The sequence below is a fragment of the Eurosta solidaginis genome, chromosome 5, assembly GCF_040869045.1.
Source record: "Eurosta solidaginis isolate ZX-2024a chromosome 5, ASM4086904v1, whole genome shotgun sequence".
Classification (NCBI taxonomy): domain Eukaryota; kingdom Metazoa; phylum Arthropoda; class Insecta; order Diptera; family Tephritidae; genus Eurosta; species Eurosta solidaginis.
Window position 1 is genome coordinate 43850204 of NC_090323.1, and position 24540 is coordinate 43874743.

At 35.4% G+C, this 24540-nt stretch overlaps 3 protein-coding genes across 7 annotated transcripts in view; 1 reads left to right on the forward strand and 2 right to left on the reverse strand.

Moving 5' to 3' along the window:
• Positions 1-13568, reverse strand: part of LOC137252343 (caldesmon) — a 29286-nt gene extending 15718 nt beyond the window's left edge. The window contains exons 1-3 of one of the 3 annotated variants that reach the window (XM_067787890.1): positions 13441-13567; positions 13106-13379; positions 12957-12978 (exon numbers count right to left, since the gene is read on the reverse strand). In XM_067787890.1, the coding sequence (XP_067643991.1) occupies positions 12957-12978; positions 13106-13354 (271 nt within the window). In that variant the 5' untranslated portion in view covers positions 13355-13379; positions 13441-13567. Of the gene's footprint in view, positions 1-12956; positions 12979-13105 lie in introns of all 3 variants that reach the window. The other 2 variants (XM_067787889.1, XM_067787891.1) reach the window with 2 other exon arrangements.
• LOC137253610 (trypsin-1) overlaps positions 1-17685 on the reverse strand; it is a 45711-nt gene extending 28026 nt beyond the window's left edge. The window contains exon 1 of the mRNA XM_067790865.1: positions 17655-17685. The gene's annotated coding sequence lies outside the window, so the exon portion shown is untranslated. The remainder of the gene's footprint in view (positions 1-17654) is intronic.
• Positions 6347-12882, forward strand: lush. 3 transcript variants are annotated; one of them, XM_067787894.1, is made up of 5 exons: positions 6347-6538; positions 9082-9213; positions 9281-9316; positions 12057-12171; positions 12710-12882. In XM_067787894.1, the coding sequence occupies exons 2-5, from the start codon at positions 9088-9090 to the stop codon at positions 12796-12798; spliced, it is 366 nt and encodes a 121-aa protein (XP_067643995.1). In that variant the 5' UTR covers positions 6347-6538; positions 9082-9087; the 3' UTR covers positions 12799-12882. The 3 variants fall into 3 exon arrangements, with proteins under 3 accessions (XP_067643995.1, XP_067643994.1, XP_067643996.1); XM_067787893.1 differs by having other exon boundaries at positions 6518-6575; XM_067787895.1 differs by lacking the exon at positions 6347-6538 and adding an exon at positions 6558-6753.
• Positions 17686-24540: the final 6855 nt, after the last annotated feature.

The following is a 24540-nucleotide window of genomic DNA, read 5'->3' on the forward strand; positions in this document are numbered from 1 at the left end:
TTCTTTGTTATTTGAAAAATACATATGTAAATAAAAAACACTTGTTTTCTTTCAGTTAAAAAACAAATAAATTTCCTTTGCCTTTGGCAGGAAAACCATTAAGGTAGAAAAAACAATAAATGTAAGGCGCGACAAGCTCCGCAGAGATTTAAGGCCTAGCTTGTCTTACAATTTGCGTCGTGCTCGTTTTCATTTTTCTACAAATTGGTGGGACGGAACCTACATGTTTTACGAACGGCATCTGCAAGGCAGATGAGTTTGCACTGAAAAGCTTTTCATGTCAGAAACACACTCGGAGTGCTTGCCAAATCACTGCCGACGGGCGACCCCGCTTAGGAAAACTTTCTTCTAATTGAAAAAACTTTTGATGTTGCTTTGCCCGGCGCGTGAACCCAGGATCTTCAGTATGGTAGGCGGAGCGCGCTACCACCACACCACGCCGGCTGCACGCTTACCTTATTCGAATTTACATTTCGCGTCACACGCCAAGTATATTGTTTATTTCTGTAAATTCTAACGAGATAAGTACATTCTAATCGATCTATTCCAAAATTAATTACATGCTTTCACTTTCATTGCAACTATTTGTCACCTTACAAAATTACTGTTCAAACCGATTTTAATTACCATTAATAGGACACGAAAGCTTGTCAAGTGTAAATATTTGTTACACTGTAAAAATTTTTAGTTATTACTAAGTCATAGAGACTTGAGCCAATTGGGAGATACCCGTTGGAAGTATATACTAAGTTTTTGATAAGAAGCTTTAATTTTCAATCAAAACCTTTTCATAAGTAATAAAAAGAAATTTTCGCACACACACAAATAATATAAAAATTAAATGTAATAACGTTTTCTCTTCTGGAAACAATTTTACCGTCATGTTTCACTCTTAAATTCTAACTTTTGACCTAGGCCCCTGGCACTATGTAAAAATGCTAAATTTGCTCCTTTTTTATTGAGTGCGAAATATCATCAGACCAATTCTAAATATTCTCGCGGAATTTTGTTCTCGCGGATTTTTTTATTCCCGCGGAAAAATTCCTCCAATTCTTTTCTCCTAGGGAGAAGAATAATTAGGGAATAGGAATTTCGAATTTTCGAAGTCAGCTGTTTTGTCAATTGAAATTTCGTTGCGCATTTCTTATTTTGTTTAAAAAAATTTTAAAGTTTAATTATTGTTGCCAATTTGTTTGAAATTAAGAAATAAGGTATAAACAATGCACATTATTGCATTTCATGTGGTATTCACTGAAATGAGTAATGAACTGGTGCCACAGCAACATCAACAGAGGAGCATAAGAAGAAGACCGGCGGGATAACACAAATCCGCCGGAGTTGCCTGCATTCATTCTGCAAAGCAATTTTCTGGCGGCCAAGTCGAGTTGAGTTCGCCTTTCGCCATATGCCAAAATCTATTTAAGCCTTCTTAAAAAATCCTTGCACAATTTCTGGATGGCTGCATCAAATATGCGAAGAGCTCTTCCGTTGCTTATGATATACTTTTCGACTTAAAATAAAGAATATTGTGGTTGTTGTTGTTGTTTGTATTAACAGTGAGAATATTGTGGTAGAATGTAAATATATATTTTAGCACAAATTTGTACAAATAAGTGCTCTTTCTTAAAATAACCAATTTCCTTTAACTATTTTGATGCATTCCCTTTAAATTAACTAGTGAAAAAACTCCTATGAAATGGCAGAGAAATCTCCCTCTCCCTCACATTCATACTCAGACCAATTCTAAATATTCTCGCGGAATTTTGTTCTCGCGGATTTTTTTGTTCCCGCGGAAAAATTCCTCCAATTCTGTTCTCCTAGGGAGAACAATAATTGGGGAATAGGAATTTCGAATTTTCGAAGTCAGCTGTTTTGTCAATTGAAATTTCGTTGCACATTTCTTATTTTGTTTAAAAAATTGAAAAGTTTAATTATTGTTGCAAATTTGTTGGAAATTAAGAAATAAAATATAAACATTGTACAGTATTTATTGCATTTCATGTGGTATTCACTGAAATGAGTAATGAATTGGTGACACAGCAACATCAACAGCGGAACATAAGAAGAAGATGGCCGCATAACACAAATCTGCCGGAGTTGCCTGCTTTCATTCAGCAAAGCAATTTTCTGGCGGCCAAGTTGAGTTGAATTCGTCCTTCATCATATGCCAAAATCTATTTAAGCCTTATTAAAAAATTCTTGCGCAATTTCTGGATGGCTGCATCAAATTTGTATACCAAGAGCTCTTCCGTTGCTTATGATATACTTTTCGACTTAAAATAAAGAATATTGTGGTTGTTGTTGTTGTTTGTATTAACAGTGAGAATATTGTGGTAGAATATAAATACATCTTTTAGCACAAATTTGTACAAATAAGTGTTCTTTCTTAAAATAACCAATTTCCTTTAACTATTTTGATGCATTCCCTTTAATTTAACAAGTGAAAAGACTCCTATGAAATGGCAGAGAAATCTCCCTCTCCCTCACATTCATAATACCTACTTTTCTCCCATAACCGGTTTCCGCTTTTTCGAACATTGTTCAGAATAGGAGGAAAGGGAGAAATGAAAAAACTCACAAGGAATTTTTATTTAGAATACGAGGAATGGGAGAAGGGAGAAAACTCGCACGGAATTTTCGTTTAGAATTGGGCTGATAACCTACTTTTCTCCCATAACTGGTTTCCGCTTTTTCGAACATTGTTCAGAATAGGAGGAAAGGGAGAAGTGAAAAAACTCACAAGGAATTTTTATTTAGAATACGAGGAATGGGAGAAGGGAAAAAACTCGCACGGAATTTTCGTTTAGAATTGGGCTGCATATATATTAATTCTAATTGCTGTTTTTTGTACGGGTCCTTTTTCGCTCTTATTTGGAATACAAATCTATAAATAAAGTTTTTGTTGTAAAGATGGAGATTCGGGCTATTAGCGAGCTTTGGCCAATTTTGGCCGTAGTGCTTTTGTTTAGCTATATTTTATTAAAATAATTTCTTAAAAATAAACGATTGTGAGCACACAAAGAAATCTATTTGTACTATGGCACTATTGTGAATATTTTCACTGCATTACCGGCAGTTGCTACCATTCGCCGGATGGCAGCGCAAGCTGTTTTAATTGATTGATAGAACAGCTGATTTCTGTTAATATTTGATAAGAGACTTTCATATTGGTTGCGCAAGATACGCACGGTTCCGGCTCGTATTTTGTAAAAAGATGTTACAAACTTACGAAGGAGCGGAGAAACATTAAATGAGCTTTGAACTTTGTTCTGCCCTAAAATTGTTTATCTTCTATTTTTCTTGTCCTTTGCTCCATGTATCTTCCTCCCCTTCCCTCTCCGACTTCCACTACCATTCCTTTTCCCCACACTAACATTCCCACTTCCACTCGTAGTTCCACTCCCACTCCTAGTTCCACTTTCACCCCATCTACCTCTCTCACCTGAATTTCTAAGTGACACTAACACAATCGCATTAATCTTTACATATAAGGCCCACTTGCAGAACGGCAAGTTATTTTTTAAGCTCAAAATTAATTAAAAAAATTTGCCAAAATGTATGAGTTTAACCCCTCATGTCAAGTTAACTCTTCGAGTTAAAAAGATAACTTGCCGTTCCGCTAGTGGGCCTAAAATATATTTAGATAATTGAGACGTTCCCGTACCCGATAATATTTCTCCGTGTGATGTATCTAATTTCAAAGTAAACAGAAGCATTTGTCATAAAGTAGCCTCTGCAAAAAAAAATTAAATTCTGCCCTCTCTCCTTCTCTCCATGTTTGATCCCTGTCTCTCTTCTGTATCTTTTCACTTTCCTGATTTTTCTGTCTTTTACTCCCACTTAATTTGTCTCCTCAACCAATCTCTATTTTTCTTCATATCTTTACCTTCTCTAGATTGCTCTCACCATTCTCTTTCTCTCCATCTCCGATTCCCACTCTTATTTTCCTTTTACTCTTTTTCAGCCTACGGCTTTTTGTGTTTCTCTCTTTTCTCTTTTCTCTTGCTCTATTTCCTACCCATCACCCCTTGTTAAAAGCACTTCCAGTTTGATACCCATATTGTCTAAACACATTCTGGTATCACCCTGATAGATATTTTGGTCTATATCGCAGAAAATACGAGACTAATGCAGCTTTGATTTTTAAAATTGGTTCTTCCGTTCTTGACTTATAAAGTTACTAACAGATTTTGCATTCCCTTTTTACAAATAGACAACCCTGCGCCAAATTTCAAGCAAATCGCACCATAAATAGGATTTTTTAAATAGATCGGCCCCTGTTTCACTTTTCTGGATTAAAAGTTTCTCAAATATTAACTTGCCAAAGAGGTACCCTTGTACTGAATTTCAAGCAAATCACACCATAAATTATATATTTTTTTTTGGTCCCGTATCCACTTCCCGGAAAGAAAATCTTCTGAAATAATAAGCTAGGCAAGGAAGTACCGCTGTACTAACCTTCAAGGAAATCGCGTGATACATTTTTTTTTCTTAGAACAGGTCGGCCCCTGGTTCACTTGTCGGGAAGATAAGAATGAAAATGAACCAAATTGTGAATATAAAATAACCTCAAATCCCCTTGAAATCTAAGATTATAAAATCGTCTCTGCGCTCACAAAAACAGTTATGTGTTTTTCAGTAACTGTTCAGTAGATCAAAAAACTTATTTCTGGTGTGCATTTGCAAAATTTGCAAATTTCGTTGAAATATTTTATGGAAAGTATGTTATTGATGTGTCAAGGAAAAAATCATTTTTTTTAACCCATAACGACGTGATAAATATTTGCGCCGTTTTGAAGCACATAGCTGCTTTCAAACATGATTAAAATTTGCTTTTGGCGGTAGAGAAATGTATGAAATTTGTGCCGTATTTCCTTATAATGCTTTCGGAGATTACCCCTTAAGCCCCATCAATCAGATGTCTGTTGGGATGCCCAGATTTCTCGGTATTCAACAGAAACTGATTGTTTAGCATTTCATTTCTCTCCCTAATGGGGAGTATTCTCGCCTAATTGTGTACGTGGTGTTGTGGGGACATAAGAAGACAGCCCGTAGCGGTTCTGAGGGCAGTGTTTTGGCAGGCCTGTATTTTCTTCAGGTGAGTAAGCTTTAGGCTTGGCGACCATATCGGGGACGCGTAGCATGCAATCGGCCGGCCAATTGCGTTGTAAGTAGTAATGAGCGTTTCTTTGTCTTTACCCCAAGTGCTGCCGGTAAGAGATTTGAGGATTTTATTACGGCTCTGGATTTTCGGTACAATTGCGGTTTAGTTCCTCTCCAAAATGTAGATCGTGATCGAACGTCGCACCCAAGATTTTAGGGTGTAAGACAGTCGGTAGCGTGATGCCGATGTCGGGATCAAATAGATTATATTGCACTGAGTGGTGGGTGATTAACACGACACCGCCTCCATTCCCGCTCTCGCATTCTTATAGACGTTATGTCCAGAGCAGGTCTGTAGAGAATATCTTGCTGTGTGTTTGGTCTCTTGGATCGCTGCAATGCGGATGTTATGCCGCCTCATGAAATCAACTATCTCCGTGATCTTCCCAGTTAACCCATTACAGTTTAACTGCAGAATTTCTGTGTTGTTGTGGCTTGCTGAGCAGCGGGGCAGCTAAAGTGTAGTTGGGCGCTAAAGCGCAGACTACGGCACGCCCTTAGGCATAAACAGCAAGAAGCCACAAAGGATTTATAATGGGTACCGAGACTTCGGGTTGTGGGGTCTAGCCCAGAACATCCTGTCCGATGCAACCATCCCTTCCACGTGACACACTGACAAGCATACATATATGTAATACTCCTATATTGCTAATAGAAAACGCTCGGGCGGATACAGGTCTCCAGATGAGGGGGGCGATCATGGCCGAAAGCTCAAAATCCATTTTTGCCATGGAAGTCAGTAATATAAATTAATGATTAACTTCAGAACACCATTTTGACATAATTACAAATAAACGTATCGAATTTATCTTTAAGCACTCAAATTAGCTCAACTAATTGAAAGAATTCGAACAAAAAACAATCAAGAAATGATTTGATACAGCTCAAAGGTAGAAGCTAGTTCTTTCTGATAAGAGAGTTTCACTTGTGGCTTTAACTAAGTGGAGTTATTTTGAATCTATATCTATTGCAGCAATCAAAAAAGGAAAAAAAGAGATGAATAATTTGACTTCAGACCCCATTCTTGGAAACGAATGAACTTTTGTTTACAACGAATGAACTTTTGTTTACAATTGAATGAACAGACAGCTGATTTCGAGCCCCATTCCTGGAAACGAATTGAGAGAGAATACAAGTTTCGTATCAGGTCATCAGTGGCTCTGATATTGCATAAATGAAACGACATATTAGGTGTGTTCCGGAACTTTTATAAACAAAATTAAGTTGGTTGGTGATATGAAGAATTTTTGTTTACAATTGAATGAACAGACAGCTGATTTCGAGCCCCATTCCTGGAAACGAATTGAGAGAGAATAGAAGTTTCGTATCAGGTCATCAGTGGCTCTGATATTGCATAAATGAAACGACATATTAGGTGTGTTCCGGAACTTTTATAAAAAAAAATGAAGTTGGTTGGTGATATGAAGATTTTTTTTGTTTTGCAAGGTCACCATGTTTCAACTATTTTATTCACAAACCATGGCATATCTTCGGTAATAAGCGGAAAAAGCAAAACTCACTGTCAAGACAATACAATTTTTGTGATTGTAGCAGCATAAGTGTGACAAGAAAAAATTTAAATTTACATATGTAGGTACATTCGATTATTGAATACAAAAACAAAAACGTTTAAACAGCAATATATCGTCACTCTGATGTTTGGGAATGTACTTAGCCTTTTGTAGCAATATAGGAGTATTACATATACATATGTATGCTGACAAGAGTGGTACCGTCCTAAAAAGATTCTTTTCCGGCAAACACAGCAAAACCATTTATCTGGACCGGGGTCAGGTACAGGTCCCGGATTGGGATCGATACCCTACCGGAGCAAGAGAATATGGCGCAGTCCCGCTGCAAAGATCTGCTGTGAGGATGACAATTTGTGGGAGGGACGCAACAAATTAAATGGGGTTACACTGAAATAACAGCCCTTGGTCGGGAAAAATCCCGAGTTGCTTCGACTCATACAACCGGCTGCCTTGGGAAGCAAGATGGTTTGTAATTATTTTTTACATTGAAATCAAAGCACATTCCCAGCGATTAAAAAAAATTATAAGCAAGTAAATACATAACCGTTTTTCAGAGTACTTCTAGGACTGTCAGCACATAGCTGTTTTCGGTCACTTCTAAACCAAACGAGATATAAAAAAACGGCATATGCAGAAATGTGGCCTCTATATAGTGATAATGAAATATGTAATAAAAATTTTTTTTTCAAAAAACACATAACTGTTTTCGTTAGCGCAGCGACGAAATGATACTTTTAATCCACAACACCACCTACAGAGACTATTGCCTGTGTTATAGTAGAAAAACTTTCCTAAAGTATTTCGAAGTAACATTTGTCGCGGCCTGAACCTGCTACCTTTGTTATGAGAGAAGAGGATACTACCATTATACTGCTACTGTTTTTCCAGGTCAAAGTTGTTTTAGAAAAATTGTGTATCATACAAAAATTTTCCGCTATGTAAAAATTACCGATTGGCGCACAAACTTTTCACATTTTTTTTTTCAGTATATAGTATATTTGAAGTAAGATTATAAATATAACTTAATTTCGTTGCGGCGTTTATTATTTGTTATTTACGGGCATACGCTTCTCAAATTTATTGTTAAAAAAGAAACGAAACAGATAGATTTTTAGCCTTTAAGGATTCGTTACAAGGCTTTTATGTAAATTTAAATAAATTAATATTAAAAACTAAAAATTAATAAGAATATGCTAATTACTTTAAATTTATTGAAATATTTTATTATCTTGTTAGTATGCGTGTCAGGCGTTTGTGCGGTAAGTGAAATAATAATAGTTAAAAAAAAACTGAATAGGTAAAAAATAATAAAATTGAAAATGTTTAAAAAAATTATAATGTGATCTAATTTTAATAATTAAAATAAAAATAAAAAAGAACAACTATAATAGTATATTTTGGAAAAAAATTGTAAGTGAAAAACGTACAGTTAAAAATGTTACGAACCGGAGTTCCGGATTATAAAATTTACACGGGGCATAAGTCCTTAAAAGCTTCTACTATTTGCCAAGAGGACGGAGTTAGCTTATAAGTCCTGGTTTTTGAAAACAGTTTTCAGTTTGGTCGTTAAACAAAATTGTGGTAACACTACGGACTCATTCAGTCTATTTGAAGTCCTCATGGACAGTCGTTACGTCGTACTGGTCGTGCAGTGTCATCATCGGCTGAACTGCAATTTTTGGGGCTTTTTTGGTTGGGCTGAAAATTTAAATAGGCCTCAAGGTTGGGCTGAAAATTTAAAAAGGCCTCAAGGTTGGCTTTGTGCTTCCTTCTGGCGTTTTGGGGGAGCTAGGAGATGCAATGCTTCCCTGACCTGGAGTTAGGGCGGTTTTTGTGCACTCCTAATAAGAATCAGTGACATTTGAAAACTGGCGTGGTGCCCTTGAAAAACCAAACTTGTTTTTAAATACTTAACATAATGTAACGGGATATTGTAACATGAACTAACGGACCAATATTAATACCTCGTGTGGTGCCATTTAAAAACCAAGAAAATTCTAACGCGAATCTAACGGAACAAATTAATAACTAGCGTGGTGCCATTTAAAAACCAAATTTTACGGAGACATTAAATATAATACATATATAAATACACAATATTAAAGATAAAAATCAACTTTACAACAATCTTGTCACATGGTGTATAAGGTGCTCTACAAACATTTCAACCAGCTGTATTCATATGGATACAGACAAATCAACAAAAAAAGTCCTCATGGACCGACCAGTTCAACCAAACCTAAAGACCTATTATTATTTCGATAATAGGTCCAAAGAGATATAATTTTCATAATAAAAAAATATTAATATTGATAGTTTAACTCGATTCTCTTACAATTTGTTGTGTTTTATTTCTTATTTTGTCCTAAAAATGTTTTTATCTTAGGTAACAATGCAACAGTTTGAGTCATCATTGGATATGATGCGAAACGGTTGTGCACCGAAATTTAAAATTCCAGTTGATATATTAGATCGTTTGAGAGGCGGCGAATTTACGGAAAATAATCCCGAGCTTAAGGTGAAATAAAATAAATTCTAAAATTCAAATTCAAGACTTAACTAATAGACAATATTTTATATGGTAGTGTTATACCAAATGCATAGCACAACTGGCTGGAACGGTAAGTAATACTTGAATGCTGATTAATTTGAGCAATGTTTGTAGACCTAGAAATTTGTGAAACGCATCACCTTTTATATGACATAAAGCATTATAGAAAATAATAATTATATGTTAAAGTATGTTTTAGCACAAAATGTTTACCAAAATAATTTCAAGCATTTCGCAAGTTTTTAAAGAGTTATAGATTTGCTCCTCTTTCTTTAAAGTTTTTAGCAAGTAAACCTTCTAGATAAAATTCGTCTTTAGCCAAAGTGTTCAGAATTTAATGATGATGGTAGCTTAGCATATATTTTTTGCTTTGGTTTTACAACTAAATTAAAAAAAAATTAATAGTTTTTATTTATTTTAATTTATTTAATTTTATTTTTATTTTTTTTAATTTTGTTTTACTTTATTTTAGATTATTTCATTTATTTTGTCACTATAACTCATTTTGTTTTATTTTTCTTTTACTTTGTTTTTCTTTTATTTTTTATTTTATTTAATTTTACTTTATTTTATTTTTGTTTTATTTCATCATATCATTTTAACTTTATTTAATTTTATTTTTTCACTTTATTTTATATTTTTTTATTTTATAATTTATCTCAATTTATTTTATTTCGATTTACTTTACTTCATTTTATTTTTATTTTTTATTTCACTTTGTTTTTTTTTTTCTAATTCATTATATTTTACTTTCGTACATTTATTGTCAGTTTTATTTGGCTTTATTTTAGCTTTATGTAAATTAATATTTTATTTTAATGCATTTCGTTTTAATTTACTTCATTTTAATAAATTATTTTTATTTAACTTTTTATTTACTTTTATTTTGTTTTATTGTTTTTTTTATGTTATTTAATTGTATTTTATTTTATACCCATTTTTTTTATTTAATTTTTTATCTAATTTCATTTTAGTTTATATTATTATTTTTTATTTTACTTAAGTTTATGTTAGTTTTTTAATTAAATTTTTGTTTATTTTTGTTTTTTATCTTATTCAATTTTATTTTCTTGATTTTATGGTATTTTAATTAATTTTATTTCTTGTTTTTTCTTCAAACTTTTTTATTTTATTTGTTCTTAAAACTACTTTATTTTATTTATTATTTCTTTTATATCATCTAAGATGTAGAAGAAGGCCGAAAAAATATTTCGTATTTTCGATTATCCTCAAAGATTAAAGGAGGTCCAGCATTTTAAAATTATTACGGTCCCTTTGTGTGGGCGGAAAAATTTGAAATTGATCCTATCCTGTTTGGACAACTATTTTTTAAAACTTCAAAAATAAAGGCAAATAATTTGTACTTTAGAATTTGTAATTTAGAAACAATTAAAAGCCTATTTATTTTTCTCAAAAATATTAAAACCAGCGCATATTTAAGGGATATTTTTTTAAATTTCACTAAAATTTATATGCAGATAAATCAATCAAATTCTGGCAACATTATGAATACATTCAATCTAAGTGAGGTCTTATTGACCGACCAGTTCAACGTAACCTTATCCGAGTGCATGTGAATACTGAATAAGTTTTCTGCCTTCACAAGTGAGCACTACTTTTAACATTTTTTCACATACTTTAAGGCGCTTATAAATTTTAGTTCAATTTTGGCTAGCTAATATTCCTTAAATATGCGCTGGAATTGGTACTTTTCAGAAAAATTTAAGCACATTGCACATTCTCGGCAGTGGTTTGGCAAACACTGTGATTGTGAGTGTGTTCGCGCAATATTGCTTAAGTGTTACTTAATTAATGGAATGTTGCTGAAAATGTGCTGCAATAGCGCAGTGAAATTTTTTTGTTGCGTTTAATTTGCTAGGGATTGCATTCAGCAAACGAGCGACGTTGCCACAGCTGCTTAAAATTTGCCGAAGAACGTGATGCTCTGTCATAAAAAGTAACGCGGCTGCAACAACAGCGCTCGAACACATCCTATATTTCTGATATGTTAAGCTTCTTAGTAAAAGTTTATCTGTTGCAGTTCAGAGTTGGCTCAAAATAAATATAAAAAGTAACCCGAGCGAGCGTCAGCAAATATGAGTAAATGTGTAGTTTTATTTGCTGATATTCAAAGGGTTTACAAAAACAAACAATTAAAGAAAATAGAGAAAAGCGAAGGAAAGGAAAGGCAAATATGGAAAATATGGAAAATAAATAAAAAGGAAAGAAGATAAAATAAAGAAAAGCAAAGAAATGAAAAGAAAAGAAAATAAAAGAAAAAAAGAAAACAAATGAAAACAAAAGAAAACAAAAGGAAAGGAAAGGCAAATGTGGAAAATATGGAAAATAAATAAAAAGGAAAGAAGAGAAAAGAAAGAAAGAAAAGAAAATAAAAGAAAAGAAAAGAAAAGAAAAGAAAAGAAAAGAAAAGAAAAGAAAGGAAAAGAAAAGAAAAAAGGAAAGAAAGAAAATAAACGAAAAGAAAAGAGAAGGAAAGAGAAGAAAGGAAAAGAAAAGAAAAGAAAAGAAAAGAAAAGAAAAGAAAAGAAAAGAAAAGAAAAGAAAAGAAAAGAAAAGAAAAGAAAAGAAGAGAAAAGAAGTAAAGGGGAGGAATGAGAAGGAAAGTAAAAGGAAGGGCAAGCAGAGGAGAGTAGAGGAGAGGAGAGGAGAGGAGAGGAGAAATAAAAGGAAAGGAAAGTAAAAGTATAGTGCTTTCTGTAGTGCTTGAATTTCAGCCACTGGGCAAACTCTAGTCATATTAATTTTACTATGACTATCTGCAATCTTTTTATGTACATTTCTATTTACAGATAACTAAAAAGGGTGATTTTAGCGTGCAAAAAGCACAAGCACAAATTCCTATTATATTGCCACCTGAAATACAGGACGTAGCTAAGGAAGCATTGCAGTCTTGCAAGGATGTGCGTAAGTAAATATGTATTTTAGACTGGGTCGATTTATTAACCGATATCGCGCCATCGATTTTTCGATAGGATTTGGGCTCAGTAAAAAAAGTTCCACTACGAATACCCAAAAAAAACAATTATCGAGCCTGCGAAATTTCACTTTTTGGACTGTTTTTCGACTTTGATTTTTAAAGTTTTTTTCATGACCTACTAAAAAAAATATTTTCAAAAAACTGTTATCGCCGTTTTTAGCGAACATTTTTTGGGTCGGACGGGTATACATGAAAATTTTACAATCAAATGAAAAAAAATATATATTTTTTTTTCAAAAAACTATTACCGCCAACGTTTTGGCGCGATATCGGTTAACTTTGGTCCATACAAATCGACCCACCCTAATGTATGTAGTATGAGTATAGTCAGAAAACATAGCTCGATCTTAAAATATTTTTAATTTAATATAAGGTGTGAAGTTAGAATTAAAATTAAAATAACTAAATTCTTTATACATATATGTACATATGTATATGTATACATTTTTTTTTTTTAATTCACAGAAAAAGCTTATAAGGACTCATGCGAACGTGTTTTCTATATAACAAAATGTGTGCGTGACTATGATCCAGGAAGTTTTAAATTTCCCTAATTTTAAATGTATTTTATGTGCAGCAAAAAATGTGTATTGTATTTTACATATTTATACATATGTATGTACATGAAATAAAAAATAGCAAATATTCATTTTAAGCTTAAAAAAAATTACAAAAAAAACAAATGCATAGGTACCGAATACAAAGCACTTACTCTGACGTGTTTTCTCCTTTGGCTGCAATGTATGCCAAAAAAAAAAAAGAGAGACAAAAAACGCAATTAGCAAACACACCCACTACGTACACACATATTTCATGTATTTTTTTTTTGCATAACACCGACCAGCCTTAACCCCATTTTACCTGTTGCGATTTTATACCATTTTTCGTGCCCTGCTGTTTCACAGCCTCTTCCTCGGCTTTATGCAGCACATCATCTATAAATTCTGAGACAACTTCCATATTGTTGGTATCCTGCTTAAATTCTTCAATACGTGCATCCAAAGGTTCTGCTTCAGGCTCAGCTTCGCTCTCTATTTTATCAATTCTATCATCGCCAGCATCTGTCGGAGCCTCCGCTGTGGCAACATCACCAGCAAAATGTGCGCGCATTATAATGTAGTTTTTTTTCTTTGTTCTAACAAACTTTTTTTTTTAAGTACTTAATTTTGTGTACAAATAAATTTGTAATACACTACCAGTACACTGTTTAATTTAATTTCTTTTTAATTATTTTATATGTATGCATATAAAATAAATTGGTATGTTTAAAAACGTAGGGCTTTTTTCAGGCTTTCTTAAAAAAATTTGTATCTAGACACTACGGTATTTCTTATGCGACTGACTACTCCTACACGTGTGTAATTTGATGAAAACCTCCTGCGGTCTGATTGTGTATGTGTGTCAGTGCGCCAAAATAACAGTTAACCTAAAAATCATTTCCATTAAAGACCCTAGCAAAGTTGACATTGTCATAATGTCTTAGTCATAACCATATTTTTACTTACCTATAAGTACAGGTATTGGTGCCCTAACCTGCAAAAAATTTATAACAAATTCCACAGTTAAAAAGCCACTTAGTCAAAAGGTATGCACAACAAAAAATAAAATATCCAAAAAGTTAATAAGCACACCAACTCGTGTGCGTTTCGGGTGATTCTCGCTTGCCCGGCCACCGCACAAGCAGAAAGCATCAAGCGCCATTTGTATTGAAAATTCGTAGCGTGCAGACGTAACCATGTCATCAGATGACGATTTTTTATTGCTTGTAAATTTTGCGAATTTTCGTAAAAATTTGTCAACTTTCTTCTAAGAATTTTTTCGAGTATGCAGTTTTGTAGCTTATTCAATTTTAATATAATAAGATGCTAATCTTAAGCCACTAAGAAAATTACCTGATTTTTGGCATTTTTTTTCCATCCGACCTTTGCATTCGTAGGCTTCCATAAACCGCAACGTAAAATCTTTTTCTTCCGCGAAATTGCTCATTGCACGTTCTCACAAAACTAACACATTCACCCTTATCGCGAAGTTCACGCGGAAAAGTGTTCGCCTTCACTTTTTTTGTTCGGGTGAACTTTTTCCGCCTATCGGCAATTTCGGGCGAACAAAAGTTCACTTCGAAACAGCTGACGCTCTATTTTGAACCAGCAGTGAACAAATAATTTACTTGCAATTGTGTAAATTTTGTAAAGAAGCATATATTTCCTTAAAATACAACAAAAATAGAAATAAAAAATGTATAAAATAATGTTTAGTATTGCACTTAGGTTGGTATTAATTGGGCGCGAGGAGAATATAAATGTGAAAGTGATTCGGAGGCAATTAAGGGACAGTTCTAACCCTTTGAAGCTAAATAATTCACTGTAAGCTAAAAATTACTATTTTCAGCACTTTTGAATACCAAGTTATATTTTTTTCAATTCGCTTTCGCCAATATTACAGGGTAAACAAGCCGGCAATCTAATATTTGCTAGATATCTTACCAACTCCTTGCCCCCCCTTGAAGCACAAATTTGGAGTTCCACCAGTTGTAACGTTGAGTACATGTGTTCGTTTTTTCGCATAGGGAAAGGCGTTCTAAAGGACCAAGGAGTGCGTCTTAGCCAATCTTGTTTCAGCGAGGTGCTCCACATTGTGAAACCATTCCATTGACCAAAATGGATAACTTGGCCGACTGATACGTTGTCATAAAAAATAGAATTTAAATACTAAGCAATAGAGGAATTTCACTTTTTTCCACTCAGCTTCCAATTGTGCATTATTTATTGATTTATTTGTAATAATAAAAGAACATATAATTATACGAGTACCAAATTTCAAAACAAAAAATTACTTACATTTTGTTTTCCTCTCGTTCGCCTGTAAAATATAAGTGAACAAATTTGGGTTTCCCGCTGTTCATTTCGCCCGAACAAAGAGTTGCCGATAAGGTGAAATCTTTTTCGAACACGAAAAATTCTTTCGCCATCCTCTGCGATAGGGTGAACAAAAACTGTGAATATTTTCGGGCGAAAAAAAAACTCGCGATAAGGGTGATTAATGCTTGTCAACGACGTCAGCCACGATCAAATAGACCAGCTGTCAAGCGAAAAAATCTAAAAATTTTGATTTTCATCAACGCGAAGCCGACAACAAATACGTGTGAGCACGACATCGCCCGATACGCACACAACTACACGTTGCTAGGTAACCATCAAGCAAATGTTGTGCGTTGCCCGGCAGCTAAACACAAATTGTTTTGCTACGGTATGGTTATTAACCTGGTCGATTTGTATGGACGAAAGTTAACCGATATCGCGCTATCGATTTTTTGATAGGATTTGGGCTCAGGAAAAATAGTTCAACTACGCATATCCAAAAAAATAATTTTCGAGCCAGTAAACAAAAATGGCGAAAGGGTGAATTTTTCGACCAAAACACTCCCCAAAACCGAAAAAATATTTTTTTTTTCAACAACTGTTATCGTCAACGTTTTTACAACATTTTTTTGAAAAAAAAAATGTTTTTTGGGTTTTGGGGAGTGTTTTGGTCGAAAAATTTACCCTTTCGCCATTTTTTTTCGCAGGCTCGAAAATTATTTGTTTGGGTATGCATAGCGGAACTTTTTTTCTGAGCTCAAATCCTATCGAAAAATCCATGGCGCGATATCGGTTAATAAATCGACCCAGTCTAATGGTTATGGCTAGGGCGTTATGGTAGGTCATAAGGTTGGTTGAGTGATTCGATTGCTTAGTCCAATAACACCCTAACTTTTGACTTTGACTTTTGATAACCTGAAAAGGTTGCACGAATTCAACTGTTGAGGTTAGGTGGAACAGCCTGGTCAATAAAGACGTCACATAGACTGAATATGTCCAGAGAATTACAAGGATTTGTTTGACGACCAAACGGAAACATCCCAGTTAGGTACCAGAACTTGTTTTATAGAATAACTTCGTCCTCTTGGCAAATACTGGAAGGTGTCTAGGACCCAACTTAATTTCGGCCTAGGTATCCGGCAATTCTGCCGCTGCTAGTAGCTGGAGCCTTGATCTCACGCGCGCAGGACACGAACACAGAACGTGCTCAATCGTTTCTTCCTGCAGCTCGCACTTCCTACATCTGCTGTTACTGACGAGGCCTGACTTATAAGCTTGTGACGCCAGAAGGCAGTGTCCAGTTAGTATGCCATCGTGAGCCTTAAGTCTTCTCTCTTTAGAGATATGAGCATCTTCGTGACTCTTAACGCCGTAGTATTTGCTAATGATCTTAGACATTTTGCAGCACCGGGCTTCTGTCCACGCCTTTTCCTGTTTGATGGATCATAAGCAACTCCTGTCCCTATTTGATTTCTCCTAAACGGATTGGGACATCTACTGTCGATTCATCGACTGCTGCACCCTCCTTGTCAACTCATCCGCTTTTTCGTTACCGTCTATCACTTTATGGCCGGGAACCCAGTAAAGATGATGGTTCGGCCTGAGCGAAGTATAGTCATTTGCTATTTGGAAATTATGGCAGCCAACACAAATGCGCTGACTTTTTTAGTAATGACAGATGGTACTTCGATCTGTTATCGGCCACTGCTTCTTTTTTCAATTTGGAGTAAGGGGAACTTATGGCGCCGATATTAAGACGAATGATACCAATGTCGTCAGCATATTACAGTTGTTGTTGTTGTTTTAACGATAAAGACACTCCCCGAAGGTTGTTATCGATATGCACGTTCCGGTAACAAGCACCATTAAGGGTACAAGACGGACTATCTCAGAAACGATTTTATATGGCAACATTAAACCTTTAAGGCCATCCCGCCCCCTCCCAGTAAGGAAATTGGGGTCGCTAGAGCCTCGCCTGCTAAAGAAACAGGACTCGACACGAGTAGGTGAGATTGACAATTGGGTTGGGGAAGCTATAAATTACGGTGGTAACCCCTTGAAAGGGTTGCGTTACACAACCCCTTGAATCCCGTGATATGCACACTCTTAGAAAAGATTGCCCTAACGTGCTTAAGTTCTTGGCTTCGGGTGGAGTTCTACAGCTCAATATTTAACTTATTTTTAAGTTTCCTAGAAAAACCTTTTTCCCAATTAGTTTGTGATAGTAATTTTTCTAATTTTTGTGAAACTATTATTATGAGACTTTTTTAGTCGATTGATTTGCAGTTATTGTAGAGCTCGGGCTTATACCAGTGAGCTGCAATTATTCATCTTTTAAGGTTATTAGTGGACTAACCAAAAAATTAGTATTAGTGCGTATGCAAACAAAGAATATCAAGCACTTATATCCACTACACACATTTACATAGTCATACTTCGTAAAATGAATAACCGCTCATAAACCACGAAACAATTCAGTACTCAATTGTCTTATTGAGCAAGAAAGTCAACTGTGTCATACGAAAACACTAATTGGAATAAGTAAAACTTACAGTGCAATAAAATGAATAAAGTCAAATCAGTCTTCTGACGCTAGCAACACAACGATGTACACGAAACTAAACTGAATACAGCGCCAAAGTAAAACCGATGATAAACTAAGTATACAATGTATTACACACGAAATCAACGTGTTAATGAGTTAAAGCGACTATGGCATTTGTTTATATAACATTTTCAGGTCAAATGAAACTTTTTTTCATTTTAAAAGGAACTTTTTTCATTTCAAATGAAACTTTTTTCATTTCAAATGAATCTTTTTTCATTTCAAATGAACCTTTTTTCATTTTAAATGAAACTTTTTTCATTTTAAATGAAACTTTTTTCATTTCAAATGAAACATTTTTCAAGTCAAATGAAACCATACTACTTAGGTAATTGTCAATATTGTTATGGAAACGCATTTACAGTTGAAGCAGTAAGGAAGGCGGTCGGCATGATGTGGTGGTGCGCAATGGCTAGTCATTGTCGCAGCAAAATCTAACGCAGCAAAAAAAAATTACCGAACCGGAAATGACCGGTTACCACAAGTTCAAAATCAAAATGAAAAAAGCGGCTGAAAAATAAAAATACAAATAAAAGGGCCGAATATATAGAGGGGCGCCGCGGGTGGTGTTGCGACGCCCGGTGCTATGCCCACCCTCAAACGCCATGGCCACCGTCGCACCTAAAATTCCGGTGGCCCCTTACCTGTAGACCCTACGTGCCTTCTAAATAAATGGCGACGCCAGCATTCCCATATTATTTACAAGTTTATTCAAATTTCATTTTTACTACCGTATGTATGCTATAAAAGAAATATTTAAAGCTATACCTATATTTATGTCACCCCCTTTTTTCTTGACAAGGGTTATAAGCGCTTGGTGTGAAAAAAAAAAATTGTAAATAAATGTGCTTATGAATAGTAGATATATTACATACAAAGTAAAAATTTGGTTAAATGCCCGTTTTCGTTTCATTCACAAACCTATTCTAGGGCTATACAATTTGGATACAAATTCCGATAATTTAGGCCCCCTTACAAAATTAATATGTTGTTGTAGTAGCACTTATTTTTGAGTTTAACAAAATATCAATTCGGTATAACGCATAGTATAATGACACTTATATATAATATGTACTAAGAAAATTGTTATAAACGCAACTAAGACTAAATTTGGGGTAAATCATACTCCTCGAAGAATTTGTTTCACATATTCAAGTAAAACGTAAGCTTTTAAAATTTAAAAAATTAAAAAAATTAACGGAATCGTTTTACATGTTCAGGTAAAACGTGAACTTTTAAATTCATAGAAAAATTAACGACATCGTTTTACATGTTCAGGTAAAACGTGAACTTTTAAATTTCTGGTAAAACTAACGAAATCGTTTTACATGTTCAGGTAAAACGTGAACTTTTAAATTTATAGTAAAACTAACGACATCGTTTTACCTGTTCAGGCAAAATGTGAACTTTTAAAATTATAGTAAAATTAATGAAATCGTTTTACATGTTCAGGTAAAACGTAAACTGTTTTGCATTTATCAGTCAGTGCTGGTATTGTTTTGTTTTTTTTTTTTTTTCTCTTGCTTCTAAGTTAATTAAACCTATCTACTTAACTTTACGTTACGTCTACCTTTTTTTTTTTTGCATGGTATAATAAGTTAACTTTACTACAAGTGGATGCAGCTTGCTCTCTTTAACTTAGGCACATGCATCTATATATGTATTACGTGTTAAGATTCTAAACTAGGGTGATAGCCTCGAATTTGAATATGTCTGTATATTAACAATATATGTTGTTGCAGAGTCAAAAAAAAATTTAAAGAACAAGGTTGAGACTACAAATACGTATATTTAGTTCAGTATTGGAACGAACTCACCGCTTTAACCGCTGATATTCGTTGTCGCAATTGGGATGGCCGCAGGCCGATGTTCGGTGCCCTGCGGTTGTTATTGTAGCTGGTGTTGTTGCAGCCCGCATGGTCGTAGCTGATAAGGTTGCGGTTAGTATTGTTGTAGCCGGTATGGTCGTAGCTGATAAGGATGCGGCCAGTATTGTTGTAACCGTTATGGTCGTAGCCGATAGGGCTGCGCTAGCATTGTTATAGCCGGTATAGTCGTAGCTGATAAGGATGCGGCTAGTATTGCTTTTATCTCACTAGGTGTGACTGCGAACGCCGACCTACTTCAACTGGATCTTGTGTCCACGCAACACAACCGGTGCAAGGTTTATTACCACCCAAAATAGACGCGTAGAAACGAGATTTGTCGGAAAGAACGGTTTCGGTGCTTTGCGCTATCGACTCTTTCCTAGTTTCTGGACAATCACCTGCTTACGCGCACAGCCGGCGAGGATGTTTTGTGATTAGTTGAGTATCGTTGGGGATGCGCCGTGAGCAATAAGGTTACCAAAGCAGTATAGTTGAGTATCGTTGAGGATGCGAAGTGAGCAATAAGGTTACTAAAGCAGTATATTAGCGGAACTTGACGCCTTTGCCGCTGAAGTTATGCCCCTAGATGTTATATATCCCGTTTGTATAATTGTAGGGTCGCCAAAATTTCGCTCACGCAACCTTCCACCTTTCCTCTTCTTCCCCTTGCTAGAAACTCATGGCATTTTTCGCTAGTGATCGCCAGTCTTTTCTTTCTTCTTTTTCGATACTTTTGTATCGCAACTTTCGCCCCATCACCAGTCACTAGGTGTGTTCGCACGAAAACGCTCCCAAGTGGACCGTAACCGTAGACCATAACAGCAGACCGTAACAATATATTTATATCATACTTTATAACAGTGGATAGATCTTTTTTAACTATGCTGAAAAACATAACCGTAAAAAATGATCTTTTCTACTCTATGGCGCAGTTGCATTGCTCTTCACTCGTTTGGGCCTTTGAAAACATATATATTTGTGTTTATTCCATTATTTTTCATTGTATATTGTATTTAAATGTAATACTTAGAATATATATATTAGAATGGGTCGATTTATTAACCGATATCGCGCCATCGATTTTTCGATAGGATTTGGAGTCAGCAAAAAAATTTTCACTACGCATACCCAAAAAAATAATTTTCGAGCCTGCGAAATTATATTTTTTTTTACTTTTTTTGACTTCAATTTTTGAGGGTTTTCTCATGACCTACTAAAAAAAATTTCGGAAATTAAGTTTCCTTTAAACTATTCTGATTTATTTCGTTGTAGTGCGAATAAAACAAAGTTTATTCCACCTTACGGCCCAACGTTTCGCCAAATTTCCTTGGCATCATCAGGGGCGTAATATTTTTAGATGTGGCGGTTGACAAAATTACAAATGAAAAATAAATAAAATTTACAAAAATTACACCATAAATTACATAGAAAATCGGTACCATCGATTTGTCACAATAAACACTATGAACACTATAAAATTTTCATTTGATTGTATAATTTTCATGTATACCAACGGTTTTAGCGGACGTTTTTGGGTCGGACGTTCATGAAAAACCCTTAAAAATGAAAGCCAAAAAAAGTAAAAAACAAATGAAATTTCGCAGGTTCGAAACTTATTTTTTGGGTATGTGTAGTGAAACTTTTTTTGCTGACCCCAAATCCTATCGAAAAATCGATGGCGCGATATCGGTTAATAAATCGACCAATTCTAATATATGTATTCTAAGTATTACATTTAAATACAATATACAATGAAAAATAATGGAATAAACACAAATATATATGTTTTCAAAGGACCAAACGAGTGAAGTGCAATGCAACTGAGCCATAGAGTAGAAAAGACCACTTTTTACGGTTGTTTTTCAGCATAGTTAAAAAGATCTCTCCACGCGTACGATATAAATATATTGACAATGACCTTAGTAGTATGGTTTCATTTGACTTGAAAAAAGTTTCATTTAAAATGAAAAAAGTTTCATTTGAAATGAAAAAGTTTCATTTGAAATGAAAACAGTTTCATTTAAAATGAAAAAAGTTTCATTTGAAATGAAAACAGTTTCATTTAAAATGAAAAAAGTTTCATTTAAAATGAAAAAATGTTCATTTGAAATGAAAAAAGTTTCATTTGACCTGAAAATGCTATACTCAACAATGTCATATATGTATGAAACATATGTGTTACGGGGGCACTCGTACGTATTTTCTATTTTATGTGCAAATCACTCATGGTATTTGTCTGTACTTGACTAAGTACACATTTAGACACAATTTTTTGGCTCATGACTAAGTGCACTAATTTTATTAGTACTCAAAGCAGATCTCTGGTTTATACACATGCAGGTGTGCGTATGTCTTCCTTTGTGCTAAATTTCTGCGTATGTATGGTTCTGATAAGACTCAAGTGTTGTTTATATGCATTTTAAAGGAGCTTTTGGGAGTTAGTGGGGCATTTGATTGCTTTAAAAAGCAAACGAAACACCACCACGCCCCAATACAACTCAAGTGGTGATTACTTGGAAAACACAAACACATCCGAAATTGGTGAAAAATCAATATAGGGGCTGCACCGCAGCCCTTTCATGTGTAGCAAAGATAAGAAAGTGCGCTGAGCAGCTGAGAATATTGGACGGTAGAGTAAATCAGAGATTTTTTAAACTAAACTTAGACAAAAAAAATTTGATGATTAAATGTAAAATAAAATTAAATTTAAGAAAATAAAATTAAATATTAATTAAATCTAGAAGAAAAAAACATTAAAACAAAAACATATAGACTAAAATTTGTATTTAAATGAAATTAAAATTAATTAAATTAAAGGCCCTTTTTTCATATGAACTTTGAAATTTATCTGCCCTGTAAACAAAAAGTTTGTTCACAAAATAATTTTTTTAATCAAACGGATAAACCTTCAAGTCTACATGAAAAATATGCAAAGTTCTGTAGAGAGATGTACAAAGCAGTATTGAGGGAGCTCCGTCTGCCGAGGGAACGAGCACGCCCGAAACATTATTGCGCTGCCTCGAACCATTCCAACGCCCCGTGGATCTTTAAATTCCACACATTTCAGGTGCAAAACAACGCGCCTCGGTCTATCACTTTTAAACGTTTAACGGCAGCTCTAGAAGATCGGATAATGCTAACTGACCAAGTATATCCTCCGAGGAGTGTACTGCACAATATACCAAAAGCTGATACAACGTCCGACAAACAAATATTCATTCAGAGTGTAATATCACCTGATCTCGGATGTTAATTCGAAAACGCTCCAGCTGCGAATATTATTCAAAAAACACCCTGATCTTAAAATAAGATACATTCTGGCTCTAGTTGGGGCATTTATGAGAAAAATTCCTAGACAGAGAGTTCTTTAACCGAGTTCTGAAATTTGTTCGACGAATGTTGTTGTTGTTGTAGCAATGCTCGCCCCACCTAATAGCCGCGACCGATCACAAATTGTCATCAATATCCTCTAACGGGAGTCCAAGGAAACTTGCCGTTTCAACAGGGGTGGACCATAAGGAAAGGGGTGTTAGAGGCGTTGGTTCCACATTACAATTAAAGAGATGGTTAGTGTCATGTGGGGACACATTGCAAGCGGGGCATACATTTTGTATGTCGGGGTTGATTCTGGATAGGTAAGAGTTTAACCTGTTACAGTATCCAGAACGAAGTTGAGCAAGAGTGACACGCGTTTCCCTGGGGAGTATGCGTTCCTCTTCCGCGAGTTTTGGATACTTTTCTTTAAGTACTGGATTCACCGGGCAATTCCCGGCATAAAGGTCCGACGCCTGTTTATGGAGTTCACCAAGGAACTGCTTGTGTTTTTTCGCTTCATACGGCTGGGTTCTTAGGTGCCGTTTTTCCTCAAAATGCTTACGGAGATGACTCCCTAAGCCCCTAGGTGGTGCTGGTTCATCAATCAAATGTCTGTTGGGATGCCCAGGTTTCTGGGTATTCAACAGGAACTGTTTGGTCAGCATCTCATTTCTCTCCCTGATGGGGAGTATTCTCGCCTCATTAAGCAGATGGTGTTCTGGGGACATAAGAAGACAGCCCGTGGCGATTCTGAGAGCAGTATTTTGGCAGGCCTGTAGTTTCTTCCAGTGGGTAACTTTTAGGCTTGGCGACCATATGGGTGACACGTAGCACGTAATCGGCTGGCTAATTGCTTTGTACGTAGTCATGAGCGTTTCTTTATCTTTTCCCCAGGTACTGCCAGCGAGGGATTTGAGGATTTTGTTACGGCTCTGAATTCTCGGAACAATTGCGGCTGCGTGCTCACCAAAATGTAGATCCTGTTCAAACGTCACACGCAAAATTTTGGGGTGTAGGACAGTCGGTAGCGTAGTGCCATCGACGTGGATGTTCAAAATGGTCGACATTTGGAACGTCCATGTTGTAAATAAGGTCGCGGAAGATTTAGTCGGTGATAATGCCAGGTTTCGCGAGGCGAAAAAACTGGAGAGATCAGGGAGGTAGCCGTTTATTTTATTGCATAGCGCATCGATCTTTGGGCCTGGGCCTGTGGCCATTATTGTGCAGTCATCGGCGTAGGAAACGATTGTGACTCCTTCCAGTGGTGAAGGTAGCTTAGATATTTAGAAATTAAACAAAAGTGGGGATAGGACACCACCCTGTGGCACCCCTTGTTTAATTCTCCTTGGTTTTGATGTTTCGTTTCTAAATTGCACCGATGCCTGCCGACCACCCAGATAATTTGCGGTCCACCTTTTAAGACATGGGGGAAGGGTAGACCCTTCCAGGTCTTGCAGTAACGAGCCATGGCAATTTATCTGGGTGCTAATGGCATTTAGCGCGGTGGTAGTGCTATGGAGTTTTCTGAAGCCATGCTGATGAGAGGCTAGCTGCAAATTTGCTTGGAAATAAGGGAGCAAGATGGCTTCAAGCGTCTTTGCCACTGGCGATAGGATAGATATCGGACGATACGACTCACCTATGTTAGCT

Excerpts from the sequence above, each read along its gene's own strand:
- lush (XM_067787893.1), top strand. Across the intron at positions 9,214-9,280 it reads AAAATAATCCCGAGCTTAAG|TGTTATACCAAATGCATAGC; the intron begins GTGAAATAAAAT and ends TTTATATGGTAG. Across the intron at positions 12,172-12,709 it reads GCAGTCTTGCAAGGATGTGC|AAAAAGCTTATAAGGACTCA; the intron begins GTAAGTAAATAT and ends TTTAATTCACAG.